Source organism: Seriola aureovittata, chromosome 12, assembly GCF_021018895.1.
Source record: "Seriola aureovittata isolate HTS-2021-v1 ecotype China chromosome 12, ASM2101889v1, whole genome shotgun sequence".
Taxonomy (NCBI): Eukaryota; Metazoa; Chordata; class Actinopteri; order Carangiformes; family Carangidae; genus Seriola; species Seriola aureovittata.
The window spans coordinates 23,446,941-23,461,451 of record NC_079375.1 but is presented as its reverse complement, the minus strand read 5'-3'; the positions used below and the strand labels follow the sequence as shown (position 1 = coordinate 23,461,451).

The window sequence follows — 14,511 nt, the reverse complement described above, 5'->3', positions numbered from 1 at the left end:
ATAATAATAGTATTACTATAATCAAGGGTATATGGAAGATACAACCTGATCATGATGCACAGTTTGTACTGTATAAAAAAATCTACATGATCTGCATGAGTGTGAGCAATATGTCACTATATCAAATCAAATCCACATTTTTGACAAGTTTCCATTTTGTTATAAATATTCTTGCTATAGTTGCTGAGCAACAGTGTGTGGAGCCACATTCTTATGTTTATATGAGGTTATAACTGTAATGTAAACATCACATTACTAAATATAATTGTAGACCTGCTACAAACATGTTATAAGACCCCAATTAAAAAAACAAAACAATCCATGACACAGTTTGAGATGCAGTATATTTTTATTCTACTGAACAATCAGACATGCTTAGGGAGACACTGTGTTTCAGACATGAGGTGCCTCAGAACAAGAATCCATCCCATGAGCTTTACTCTTCGTCGTGTCCTTTCTAAATTAAGAGAAAGAAATAAAAATCACAAATCATAATTTGTAAAGCGATGGAGCAATCAAAAATCAAAACTTTTCAGTGTTGTAGATTGACTGTCCTATATATAGATGAAAAGACAGAATTTGACATAATACAAATTTACTGGTGGATTCTGGTAGTAACATACTGATAGGATCAAACAGTACTTAGGTGTTTTCTATGTAATTCCATTCTTCTGATGGGATTAAAAGAATACATAAAGGAAAAAAATATCTTTAAGAAGAAAGAAAAAAAACAACTGACCTTTGACCCCACATCACGACTCTTTGCACGTAGCTTGTTGACCTGAGACTCAGCTATGTCAGCTCTCTCCTCAGCCTCATCAAGCTCGTGTTGTATCTTACGGAACTTGGTAAGGTTGCTGTTGGCCTGTTCCTCCTGTAGAACAACACAATATCCTCTCATCAGTGCCTGACTGTATTTTTGTACTAATAATGAAGTTTAGGTAATGTAACATACTTGCATGAAAGCAGCTGACACCACTGGGAATACATTTTTTTATGTAATCTATGAATTATAATAACACAATTTTTGTTTATTTGTGTATATGCATGCATTTCAGTGATATAACATTTTTACTGTTCTAAGCAAATCTACTGCCATTAGTTTATCCTGTTATAAGGTCATTTCGTCAAGGCTTGATATTATTTTTGGTAATATTAGCCAGCTCTACCACATAGCCTTTACTGTTCTGAGGAGGAAATGAGCCATGGTATTTAATATGCATAGACGAACTGTGGGCTTGGACAGGTTTTATACTTTATTCTGTATTACTTTGTCTGAAATACTGAGAGTACTTACAGCCTCCTCTGCAGTTCTCTTGTAGGATTTGACCTTGAGTTGCAGCTTGTCTACCAGATCTTGCAGACGGGCAAGATTCTTACGATCCTCTTCTGTCTGAAATCAAAAAGGAACAAAATCTTTTTTTTTTCAATTCAAAATTGAATTAGATTGAATAAAATACATATACTCTCAGTGTTCCAAAATTTTGTAAGTAAACTGAAATTTACCTGATAGGTCAACTCTTTAATTCGTCTCTCATATTTTCGTATTCCCTTGACAGATTCGCTGGACTTTCTCTGTTCAGCCTCAACTTCAGTTTCTAGTTCTCTGATCTGTTGAGGGAATGACATGAAGTGTGAGTAGTGACTTGATGACGTTGGCCATTTGATTTCCTGGAAATTATTGACACTCACCCTGGCCTCGAGCTTCTGCACCTGCTTCTTGCCTCCCTTCATGGCGATCTGTTCAGCTTCATCCAGACGGTGCTGCAGGTCTTTAATGGTTTGCTCCATGTTCTTCTTCATACGCTCCAAGTGAGCGCTGGTGTCCTGCTCTTTCTTCAGCTCCTCTGCCATCATGGCAGCATCGGTAATGGCCTTCTTGGCTTTTTCCTCTGCGTTTCTGCACTCCTGCAGTGCGTCCTCCACTTCAGTTTGAAGCTGGGATGTATCACCCTCCAGTTTCTTCTTTTGATTCAGCAAACTAGTGTTCTAATTGAATGAACAAAAGTATACTTCCTCACTAAATTGACAATAAGTGAAAACAATTTTGTCAAGTGCAATGACTACATCTTACCTGTGAGTGCAGTAGCTGCACCCTCTCACTAACATCCAGAAGCTCTTGCTCAGCAAGTTTGCGACTTCTCTCAGTTTGCTCCAGAGCAGACCTAAGCTCCTCCACTTCGGCCTGAAGCAGGTTGTTGCGTCTCTCAACGATGGCAATGTTTTCCTTCATGTCATCACTGGCACGCAGAGCATCATCAAGCTGGAGCTGAGCATCCTGTAAAAGCGAAATATTTATTTAGAAGCAAGTTAAAACAAGCAGTAACATAATCCAGGGTGTCCAATGTGTTCTTTTTTTCTTCAATAATAAAATACATACCTTCAGATGCGTATGAACAGCCTTTAGTTGTTTTTGGGCCTCAGATGCCTGCCTGTTGGCCTGGCTAAGCTGGATCTCCATCTCATTGAGGTCTCCCTCCATTTTCTTTTTCAAACGGAGGGCTTCATTCCTGCTGCGAGTCTCGGCTTCAAGAGAGCTCTGAAGAGTGTCCACAATTCGCTGTTGGTTTCTCTTTGCTTGCTCCATCTCTTCATCTTTCTCAGCCAGCTTACGTTCAATGTCAGCTTTGACCTGGTTGTACTCAAGCTGGGCTCTGAGAATCTTCCCTTCCTCATGCTCCAGTGAAGCCTGGACAGATAAATCACTTAGTTTTAAGGATTTTACTTGTTGCAGACACATAATGGTGCATGAGGTACTTCAGAAAGCACAACATACCTCAGCTTCCTCCAGAGCTGTTTGTATCTCTAACTTCTCTTGTTCCAACTGTTTTCGAATCTTCTCAAGCTCATGAATACTTTTTCCACCTTCACCAATTTGTTCAGTGAGGTCAGATATTTCCTCTGAAAAACAAAATGTAACATTGTCAATGGTTAAGTAAATAGAAGACATTCTGCAGTAGAGGTGTAAGCTAGTGTTACCCTTACCCTGTAGATTCTTGTTCTCTCTCTTCATGGTCTCCAGATGTTCAAGAGATTCTTCATAGGAGTTCTTCAGTTTGAAGAGTTCAGTGCTCAGAGACCTGGCTTCCTTCTGAGAGCTCTCCAGTTCTGTTTGTGACTCCTCATACTTCTGTTTCCATTCTGACAAGACCTGAAACATGTGTACTTATATGTCATTATACTTTAATTATTAATGGAAAACAGCAAAATGGCCACATGTATTTTAAACTCTACCTTGTCAAAGTTTCGTTGCTTCTTGTCCAGAGCAGCAGCAGCAGAATTAGACCTCTCCACATCCACCATGAGATCTTCAATCTCATTCTGCAGTCTGTGTTTGGTCTTCTCCAGAGAGGAACATTTAGCATTCACTGCTTCAACAGCCTCCTCAGCGTCCTGCAGACGCTGAGCCAGCTTTTTCCTGCATTACAATATCATTTATTCAGAGTTAATTGATTTTAAACTTTGCCAGATTGTTCGAGTGAAAGTATATTTTACTCACTTGGCCTCCTCCAGTTCCTCAGTCCTCTGGATGGCATCAGTTTCGTACTTAGTTCTCCACTGAGCCACCTCAGAGTTTGCCTTTGACATGCTGCGCTGCAGTTCAGCCTTGGCCTCCTGCTCCTCCTCAAACTGCTCCCTAAGCAGGTCACAGTCATGACGAGAAGACTGCACTGCATGGGCTAATGCATTCTTGGCCTGAAATAAAAGCATATTTTAATGCTTCTCCTGTACGAACATTTAGTTTGTATTAATGAAGTCACTTTGCTATGCTTTTTCTACCTTGATTTCCTCCTCCAGTTGTCTTTTGAGGTCTTCAATTTGCTGCGTATAAGACTGTTTTCCTCTCGTGAGTTGAGACACCAGAGAATCTTTTTCCTCAAGCTGCCGGGAAAGTTCACCTAATTTTGATTGAAGAATAATATTAATACTTTATAAAATCCCCAAACATTACTGCATTTAAATCAAATGTGTTCTCCAAATACCATTCTCAGTTTGAAGCTTTGCTTTCTGCATAGTGAAGTCATTGATGGCACGCTGTCCTTCTTCTGACTTTGTCTTGTATTCATTCATCTGGTCCTCCAGAGACCTGCACATTTTTTCCAAATTATTCTGAAAACAAAAAGCATTAAAGATGTAACATAAACTACCTCAGAGGGTCTAAAGGGGGTTGAAGCTTTTTTACAACAAAAGTTTTCCACAAAAATGAGTACAACAACATAACATATGACATAACATAAAGTAATTTACCTTAGCCTTCACAATCTGCTCCATATTGGAGACCACATCATCCAGTTCCAGTCTGAGCTCACTCTTCTCCTTCTCTAGTTTCTGCTTGACTCTCTGCAGGTTGTCAATCTGCTCCCCCAGGTCAGCAACACTGTCAGCTTGTTTCTTCCTGAGCGTGGCAGCGGTGGCTTCATGCTGCAGAGTGGCCTCTTCAAGGTCTCTGCGGAGTTTCTGGAACTCAGCCTCCCTCTTCTTGTTCATCTCAATCTGGGCAGCTGTTGCTCCACCAGCCTCCTCCAGCCTCTCACTGATCTCCTCCAGCTCTCTGGACAAGTCTGCTCTCTGCTTCTCCACCTTGGCTCGAGCAGCTCGCTCTGCCTCAAGCTCTTCTTCCAGCTCTTCAATGCGGGCCTAGACCAAAATCAAAGCAGTTCCCTAATTGAAATTTCATTGCTAAAAATTGTGGTCTTAACATCTTATATTCATGTAGTAGCTTACTCAGTTTACTTGATCCTGTTTAAAATATTACCTGCAACTCCTTCAGTTTTTTCTGGAGCTGGGCACTCATTGCCTGTTCATCTTCTATTTTGCCATTTAGTTGGCTGATTTCAAAATCTTTCCTGCAGATAAAAACAGTTGAATGTACCAGCTGACACATGGTTTAAAATCTATTAATCTAATTTTTAAAAGTGCACTTCTCATATTACTTTTTCAGCCTCTCTTCAAGTTGCTGCTTGTCATTTTCCAGGTCCATGATGCTTTCTTGAGCCAACTTTAGGTCTCCCTCAAGCTTCCGCTTTGCTCTCTCGAGATCCATCCGAACTTTCTTTTCTTGCTCTAGGGATCCTTCAAGCTGTGGGTGGTAATAAATACTTTTTCAATAGTCATTTATCATTTGCTATGTGTAAGATCCACCTATTTGTGTAAATTCTCACATCATCCACTTGCTGCTCCAGCTTGGCCTTGGCCTTGGTCAGACTGTTGACTTTGTCTTCTTCACTCTGCAGATCATCCAGTGTTTGCTGATGAGCTTCCTGTAAGGCTTTCTTTTCCTTGGTCAACTTGGCAATTATTTCATCCAGAGCTGCCATCTCCTCAGTCATGTTCTTTACCTATGGCCAGAAGACATTTTTATCAAGGACATCAACACAGATTATATTTGGGACACAGAGTAAATTTATTGAAATTAATGTTTGTGGTACCTTGTTCTCAGTGGCATGCTTCTCTTTCTCTACTTTAGCCAGAGTTAACTCTAAGTCATCAATGTCCTTCTTTAACTCAGAGCACTCATCCTCCAGCTTCCTCTTCTTAGCTGTCAGTTCAGCGTTCATCTCCTCCTCATCCTCCAGTCTCTCTGTCAACTCTTTCAATTTTGCCTCCTGCTGAATCTTGCTCTTGATAAGCCCTTCGCATCTTTCTTCAGCATCACACAGATTATCTTGTTCCTGTTATTAAAAACAAAGCATCCCATACAATACAAGCAGACTTGATGTCGATATTAATTGTAATATATTATGAAACAGATTTTAAAAACATACAGTTTGAACTTGGAGCTGCAGGTCATTCTTCTCTTGGAGAAGAGAGACCATTTTTTCTTCAAGTTCCTTCCTGCGGGCTTCTGATTTTGCATAAGCCTCTTTCAGTTTCAGAAACTCCTCCTTCATGTTGGCCATCTCCTTTTCAGTCTCTGCTGATTTCAGCAGAGGCTTGATTTTGAAGAACATCTTCATCCAGGGCCAATTCTTGACCCCCATGAAGGCACGGATATTCCACTGGATCACCAATAGGGCATCCCTGTGGATAATGGATTGTCATTGTCTTTAAATCTTCCAGGTTTAACCTGATTGCACAAGATGTACACCTTAATTAAGTTCTTCCCCTCACAATGCTCTCCTGTGTTTGATGGTTACTGTCTAGGACAGAGAGTGTGGTCTGCTGTACAGATTGTAAAGCCCCTAACAATTTTATTTGTTTATTATACAATTTTCTTTAATTATTTTTTAATAATATTATAGCCCTTGGAGATCTTGCGCTACATGGATAAAATTCATTTGACTTGACTGATAAAGTTTGGCCGTGCTGTGAGCAGTTACCTGCGTTCAACAATCTTCTGGAATTCAATTCTTGCCAAAAGACCTCGTGACCGGGCTTGAATACCAGTGATGATGAGTGCAAGTCGATCATCTCGCATCTCCTCTAGCTGACCCAGTAGTCCGGCTTTGAAGAATACCTTTTTAATACAGGCAGATTCAGCTTCACGTGTCTTGGATTCATTACTGACAATAAACTCAGCTTTGATCAACACTGATATCCATAAACAATCCCAACAGAGTATAAATCAACCCATCCTGTTGCACTTTTTTCCTTGTTTCTTTGCAATGTTTACTGTCTCCAACATAAACAAATTTATCAGGATTACATGCACTGCTTCAAAGATTAGTTGCCTCATTGCTACCCCTGAATCCACTCTTCACATAACTGCTGTCTGGTTGCAGATACAAGACTTTAAAATGAGAGCTTACTTTGGCCAAAGTTTTTTCCCTTCTGCCATAGAAACCCTTAACAAACCACATTGTTGACACTGCTGTACAGATGCAGATCCATCTCTATGTGTAAATACTGTATATGTACATGGGTTGGGACATAGGCAGGGGCATGAATGCTGGTTGTTTATATTGCTGTGTGGATATCTGTATGTTTCTATGTTGAATATGTACAGATTGCAAAAACAAATCTCCCCTTGGGACAGTAAAGGCGTATCTATCTATCTAGATAGCCATCAATAACATCTGTTGTACAAAATTCATTTTGTCATAATCAACACTGACCTTGGTGTGCCCCAATTTGTACTGGTTGTGGTCAATATCCAGAGAACCCAACAGTTTCTCTGCAGCCTTCTTGTTGTCAATGAACTGTCCCTCAGGAATGGCATTAGGGTTCAGAATACGGTATCTATGACACAAACAAAACTTATACAGTGTCGTGCTATAGTGAAAATATCTATTAAGATACCACAACATTGTAAATGTGGTTTGTTCTTCACATGCAAACCTCTGTTTGAAATCTCCGTAGAGGATCCTGTTGGGGAAGCCCTTTCTGCAGATCCTGATGCCTTCCAGCACACCGTTACAACGCAGCTGGTGCATCACCAGAGGATTCTCCATGGCCCCAGGAGTCTTGGTCTCATTGGGGATGAGGCAGCGTACAAAGTGAGGGTGAGTAGACCTCAAGTTGGTCATCAGCTTGTTCAGGTTCTCCTGCAAGTTTTTAAACAAGTAACTTTGAATAAATTCTAGATATTAATTGTGTTTGTTACCATATTCATTAAAGAAATGTGTAGTAAATTTAAATGTGTGAGAAGTAATAGTGTCCTAGTCATACGAAAATATGTTGTACACAGCACTGTTAGTTAGCCTGAAGAAAATGTTTTGGTTACCCATCTTTCCTCTATGCTGCTTTACAATAGTCTAATACATATAATTATATGCGTATAATCATGCTTTGTGTAGATAAGACCCGTAACCAATATTTGAAAATATGAATGAAAAAAAAATGTATTTAAGTATCTTACCCTGTGCAAAGCTGATACAGTTTGGAAGGAAGAACCTTTCTTCTTGCTACCACCTTTGCCCTTCCCACCAGACTCTTGAGCTAGATAAAGATCAGTCAAATTTAGTCAACAGACAACTGTATAGTAATTCAGTCTATATCAGGGATAATCATGATATTGTAGTTCCATTACTAGTTTTATGTAATTTAAATGTCTGGTCATAACTGTTTCATTCGAAGAAGTGCTATTTTTGGCACTTGTGCGTTGGCTTAATTTTTCAGCCTCTGAGGTTGCTGCTTGTATTTAATGCAGGTTATGCTTAGGGTTAGGGGTTAGTCAAAAGACATGACACAGAAAAAGAAAAAAATGTGTGAGTGTCAACATACCTGATTCAGCTCCTGCATAGCCAGCAAAAAGTATGCCTAAAAGTTTAAGGTTAGACTTCTGGAAAAGACCGACCACAGTCTCATTCAGAGGATCCTTGTTCTTCACCAGCCAGTTCATGATATTATAATCAACAGTTCCAGCGTAGTGAACCAGGGAGAAATGGGCCTCTGGTTTGCCTTTGATAATTCTGGGCTTCTGGAAGTTGTTGGATTTCCCCAGATGATTGTCATAGAGCTTAGCTTTAAATGTGGTATCAGAGGCTTTGGGGAACATGCACTCCTCTTCAAGGATAGACATGATACCCATGGGCTGACGAGAATATAAAGAAGAAAGTAAATATTTTCTCATTTTTAACAAGCAAAATAAATGGATTTTAGGTTTTAGAAAAAAACCCTACTGGAATAAGTACCGTTCATGTAACTTCATCATACTCACCTTTTCAATCAGGTCAATACAGGCCTGCAAATCCATACCAAAGTCAATGAACTCCCATTCAATGCCCTCTTTCTTGTACTCTTCCTGCTCCAGCACAAACATATGGTGGTTGAAAAACTGTTGCAGTTTTTCATTGGTGAAATTGATGCACAGCTGCTCAAAGGTGTTGAACTGTAATCACAACAATAGTCAGCATTAACTTAGGCAAGACTGGATTAAACAAAAATGTTCAACAAATGTCCATGAGCTTTGGATTCCATTCCAAACTCACATCAAAGATCTCAAATCCAGCAATGTCCAGCACACCAATGAAGTACTGGCGTGGCTGCTTGGTGTCCAGGGATTGGTTGATTCTCACCACCATCCACAGGAACATCTTCTCATACACTGACTTTGACAGTGCACCAATAGCATAGTAAACCTGCCAGAGAAAATTATTAGTAGTATCTTCAAAACTGATTTTTATTCAGTCAAACTATCCTCAAAAGGTCTACTTCAATTCCTTACCTGGTTTACATTTTGTCCCTTGGTGACCCACTCATTTCCTACTTTGACTCTTGGGTGACAGAGACCTTTGATGAGGTCAGCAGAGTTCAGGCCCATCAGATATGCAACTTTGTCAGCATCTGAGAAATTGAAGATATATATATATATATATATACATATACACGTACATCTCTGCCTCTTCAACCTGACATGGACATGCTCTCTCAACAATCCTGTCTCCTAGAAATTACATGCATATGCATGAGAAAATAAATTTTATAGGATACATAATTGGGACAGGATTATGTTATTATCTTTTACTGTAATGAGGATATGTTGTTAATTTACATATTTGACAAGTTGCAAATACATTGATACTAAATGTAGCTTACAATGGCTTACATACAGAGGGGTTATTTTTACATTACAAGCTTGCTTAATGCAGATTTAAAACAACATCAGATTAAACTGATGTAGTGGATCAGCTGTGCTTGTCATGTAAAGCATAGGGAATCACGACGGCATGGTGTCAACTGCCCTCACAATGTCACTCGCATTCATCTGCGTTTGTTTACTTTTTTTGTCTCGTAGCAACAAAAGCGAAAAACGTTAATACCAAAGTATGAGCTGAAAAAAGACTTGCTCCTCGCTTATGCAGTAAATACTGTATATACACTGATATGGAAAACAGACAACTGAAAAAGTTATTCACGTTGTTATTCTTCAGAACAGGACAACGTTGTATCCTACTTCAGTACTTGCCTCACTGAAATAATAGCTGTACTTGACATTTCTCAGCTGGAGTTCTTTGTGCTTATAACTGTTAAGAATGCTGCATCCAAGCTGTGCCAAATCACTAATAAAAAAAAAAAAAATAATAACTATCATAATAATACAAAGAAGAGTATATTAGCCTGTCTTACCTTCAGTGCCATCAGCCTCTGCCTGCTCCTCTCGCTGCTTCTGCTTAAACTTCATGTTACCATAATGCATGATGGCACCAGTCAGCTTGTAAATGCTGTTCTTCTCCTCTTGAGTAAAGCCCAGCACATCAAAAGCATCCTAATTGAAATCAAAAAATGTAATTCTGGTATTTTCTTACTTTGTTGAAAATGATGTTTACTAAACATTGTTTGCTGTTGTGAATCAGAGACTCAGCTCACATCAGTGGCCATCAGCTCTTCAGAATCATTGATAGAAGCTACAGTTGTCTCTCCTTGGGAGATGAAGGAGTAGTCATAGGGGTTGTTGGTGATGAGCAACATGTCTGAAAAAATATTTAACAAAAATAGAAAGTTTTTATTTCTAAAACAATACATTATGTAGTTACAGCCATATATCAAACATATATATTGCACACTTACCCAGAAGTTCAGGCTTTTGCTGAGACAAGATCTGGTAGAAAATGTGGTAGTCCCTCTCAGCTTTTAGCTGGTAGGTCACACGAGACTTTTCCAGAAGGTCTGTTCGAAAAATCAAACAAATAATTAAATAACAAATAATTGTTGATAGGATAATCTGCCAGAACATTGGTTATGTGCATGTAAGGCAAACTGAAAATTTCCCAAAGGTTTGAATGTGAGTGTAAATTTGTGTTCCTACAGTATGTGTGTTAGCCTACTGATCTGCCCCTCACATTGGCTTCAGCACCACACAACCCTACAAAGGACAAGAGCCGTAGAAAATGAATGTAGGAGTGGATTTAGTTTTACTTACAAGTCTCAATGTCGGCAGAGGCCAACTTTCCACGGTTGTCAAAATGAATTCTGATGAATTTACCCTAAGAGGAAAAGTAATTATATTTCTAGTATGAAAAAATAAACTGTCAGATTAATGATAATCAAGCATCCTCATACAGTCACAGAAACTCACAAATCTTGAGGAGTTGTCATTCCTGATGGTCTTGGCATTACCAAAGGCCTCCAGAGCAGGGTTAGCCTGGATGATCTGATCCTCCAGGGTTCCCTGATTTTGTTAAATAAAGACAAAACTTCAGGTTAACTGACAACTTTGGAAAAGCCTTAAGAAAAACAAACTAACTATGACTTGCCATCAATATTTTAGTTACATAGTATTAAGATATACAGTATATATGTAAAACAAACCTTCTTCTCAGCGGCTGCATCTTTCTTCCCAGTCGGGACAGCTGCGATGCTGGCAAAGTACTGAATGACACGTTTGGTGTTGACAGTCTTTCCAGCACCGGATTCTCCACTGAGTAGAAGAGACAGAAAGTTTTATGCCAAGACTCATGACCTTTAAATACTGAAGAGATTCTGTGACTGTGTGACTTACGTGATAAGGATTGACTGGTTTTCCCTGTCTGTCATTAAGAGAAATGATCAAAAGTTCCATTAAAACTGGTATGTCATCAGAACTGAATATTTAAACAAGATGAGAGATAAAACAGATTATGTACCTGACAGCATGTACTGGTAGGCATTGTCAGAGATGGAGAAGATATGAGGAGGAGCTTCACTCCTCTTCTTTCCTCTGTAGGCAACAACCACTTCTTGGTTGTAGACTGGCAGCCACTTGTAGGGGTTGACAGTCACACAGAACAGCCCAGAGTAGGTCTGTCATGTTAAGAGAGGGATTGTGGTTTGAGATGCTGAAATGTGTTATTAACGACAGAAAGTTACAGATTAAGTTACTGTCTTACATAAATCATCCATGCTGCATAACGCTCTTTGAGGTTGAACAGCACAGCAGGCTCATGGAGGAAGGTGAACATTGCCATGTCTTCAATTTTATCAAACTTGGGCGGGTTTTGAGGGTGGACATCGCACTCCTTCACCGTCACAGTCTATGAGAGAAAATAATACATTTTACATCCCCAGGGATCAAAGCCTAACCAGTTGCCTGTCTATTGAAATATGTTCATCAGCACTCTTCTAAACCTAAATTTTTATCTACCTTTCCAAATTCAGTATCAACGGTGGCTTTGTCACCATCCCGGCTGGTGACAGTAGCTTTGACGTATTCAACCTCAGGGTCAGGAACGAAGCACTCCCTCTTCATGTCAAATGGACGAGTTTGGGCTTCCAAACGCTCCTTATCTGACTTCCTCAGAAAAGGAGCAGCAGGCCCAAATTCTGCCATGACAGCGTCCCCCATGTTTTAACCTTTTAAGAATAAAACATATTTTATGGTCCAACCATCTATGAATATACATATGAAAAAAACACATGTAAGACAAAAGATTTAGTTAAATGAGATATAATGAACTTAATTACATAATAAACCAGGAAGAGATACAAACATGGTATTTCCCCATCCAAAAAACAATAATAAACAATAACATCATTGTCTTAACATGTTATTTAAAACTCTTAAGCTTTTATCTTTTACTGTTGTGTCCAGCAATACATGAGAAATGTAGTATCCTTTACATGAGGGAAAATTGGATGTCCCAGGCCTTTTGATACACAACCATACCAAAGTAGCAGAATTGTAAAATGGATTAATTTGTTGCTGACATATGTATGTATGCAACAGAAAAGCAAGCTTTAAAAAAAAAAAAAAAAAAAAAAACATTATTGGATTAATTGGTGGTATATTCCATAATTAAAAATGACTGTGAAAAAAGCTGTGGATTGTACCTGAGTGCTTCGTCTGACTCCGCAGGAAACTGGGATCTGTGCTATTTATATCAAGTAGACAAAAGCAACGTCTTATTATGTCATTATTATTTATGACAAGTAAAAACAAAGGCACAGCAACAGAATGAATCCTGTCACCAAATGGATCACTAATTCCTCACAAAACATTTAGTTAATGTAGTTGAGAGTAATTTTAACATCTTAATCAAACACTATACAAAATGTTCACTCACATACAACGTAGGAGTTGCTGTCTTGAGTGGGGTTTTTCTTACCTTTGACCGTCAACCTTTGTCAAGTGAAATGATGGATCCAGTGGCTGACACCACACTGCCTCTCCATTAATAAAGGTTGTACGTGAACCAAATATGGGGATGAATATCAGAGAAATGGCATCCAGGTTGCCTATCACAAAAAGCATTCTCCAAATTGGGTAGAGCCCAGTGCTGCTATTTGTTGCTCTCACCTTGTGAACAAGGCCAGATGGGACCATGACAAAGAAAGGGGGAGGCAGGAAGTGAGGGAGCAGGGACAGGCTACAGTCCATCAAGTAATTCTATTCTGTCCCAGTGGGTTATATAAAATAACTTTGCAGTTATAATGAACGGAGTGGCTTATAATAACAAATAATACATTAAATTGATTTTGTTTGTTCTGTACTACATAAAACAACTGTCAAAACTTTTAAGGTCATATAAAGGGAGCAGAAAATTTCTTTAGATTTCTTTCCAAATACATCACTGTATCTGTATTAACACAGGATCATCATGTAATAGGACCCACTATACTATATTATCCATATCTAGGTTAATAATTAGGCTTGTGTTGTTTTTTTTTTTTTTTTACATTGAAAATCTCAATCTCAAACGCATTCATCAGAATACTTATATACTGAATGTTGAATCAGATCCACTGCGCTTTATGTTGATGTGCATCTTATTCATCAAGTATACATGATTTTATCATAGACTGTGCCTTTATTTTCTATACTAAATAAGGTGGACTAGCACACAAGCAGGATTTATGGGGCATCAAACATCCTGAGCGCTAAACTTCAACAATAGTCTGTCAAGTGATAGGGTGTGAAATACATTTCAAGAGGGAGAATAAAGAGCTGCAGCTGTTGTCTGCAGCAATGCAAGACCAGGCCAAGGTCACAGCTGTGAGATCTCTTTATTATCACTCACCATTGTTAACAGTTATGTCTATACCCTTAGTCTGACACTGGTCACTTGGCAGAGTTTCCTCTTCTTTACCAACAATAGAACCTTTCAGAGTTCAGACACCGACCTCAAGTTCATATTGCATGAAAAATAAATTATGTGACATGAAGAGCTAGACATGTTTCGATGACCTGGAGCTGGACAAAAACTTTCTCCACCTGATTAATAAATAGGTTAATAGGCTCTCTCTGATTTTGGAGTCAAAAGCCTATATGTTTGATACCCATAAAAGAGCAGTGGTAGTTAGACTTTTGAAATAGATAAAAACCATATATCTGTCAAATCTGTCCCATTATGCCAATGGGGATGCCACCTCCAAGACTCACAGTACCTTCAGTTCATGCACTGACCTGGATGAGCTGGATGTGGAGAAGGAGCAGTCTTTTATAGAAAGTAGCCAATGTTTGGTTTAGGGCTTAGCATTATGAATGGTTGGTGCATGAAATAGTGCATAAAAAAAAAACCCAAAATGTCAAAGTAGAAAATTTCATTAGTAAAAAGGCTGAGGTGAAATTAAACCTATGAGTCCTGAACAGCAAAGAAATGCAGGCACTAAAGCCTACTGTTAAGTTATAACAGAGTCCTGAGCTCATTTATTCTA

At 38.9% G+C, this 14,511-nt stretch overlaps 1 protein-coding gene and 1 long non-coding RNA gene across 4 annotated transcripts in view; one reads left to right on the top strand and one right to left on the bottom strand.

Annotated features, from left to right (window-relative positions):
• The window catches only part of LOC130179079 (uncharacterized), a 40,168-nt gene that overhangs the window by 3,292 nt on the left and 22,365 nt on the right, over nucleotides 1-14,511 (top strand). For all 3 annotated transcript variants that reach the window (XR_008829227.1, XR_008829228.1, XR_008829226.1), the window contains one exon: nucleotides 7,300-7,442. This is a non-coding gene — a long non-coding RNA (uncharacterized LOC130179079). The remainder of the gene's footprint in view (nucleotides 1-7,299; nucleotides 7,443-14,511) is intronic.
• On the bottom strand, nucleotides 92-13,203 carry LOC130179077 (myosin-7-like). Its single transcript, XM_056391818.1, has 37 exons — nucleotides 12,002-13,203; nucleotides 11,748-11,891; nucleotides 11,505-11,661; nucleotides 11,381-11,408; nucleotides 11,191-11,299; nucleotides 10,958-11,050; nucleotides 10,802-10,865; nucleotides 10,450-10,548; nucleotides 10,249-10,352; nucleotides 10,009-10,147; nucleotides 9,107-9,225; nucleotides 8,871-9,020; nucleotides 8,600-8,770; nucleotides 8,164-8,473; nucleotides 7,799-7,878; nucleotides 7,279-7,484; nucleotides 7,056-7,179; nucleotides 6,321-6,457; nucleotides 5,766-6,021; nucleotides 5,430-5,672; nucleotides 5,163-5,339; nucleotides 4,935-5,080; nucleotides 4,757-4,847; nucleotides 4,249-4,638; nucleotides 3,984-4,110; nucleotides 3,781-3,899; nucleotides 3,500-3,696; nucleotides 3,235-3,418; nucleotides 2,986-3,151; nucleotides 2,777-2,901; nucleotides 2,381-2,689; nucleotides 2,075-2,278; nucleotides 1,693-1,989; nucleotides 1,507-1,611; nucleotides 1,298-1,393; nucleotides 740-874; nucleotides 92-457 (listed from the first exon to the last, which is right to left on the bottom strand). Exons 1-37 carry the CDS (start codon nucleotides 12,200-12,202, stop codon nucleotides 437-439), a joined length of 5,823 nt encoding a protein of 1,940 aa, XP_056247793.1. The 5' UTR covers nucleotides 12,203-13,203; the 3' UTR covers nucleotides 92-436.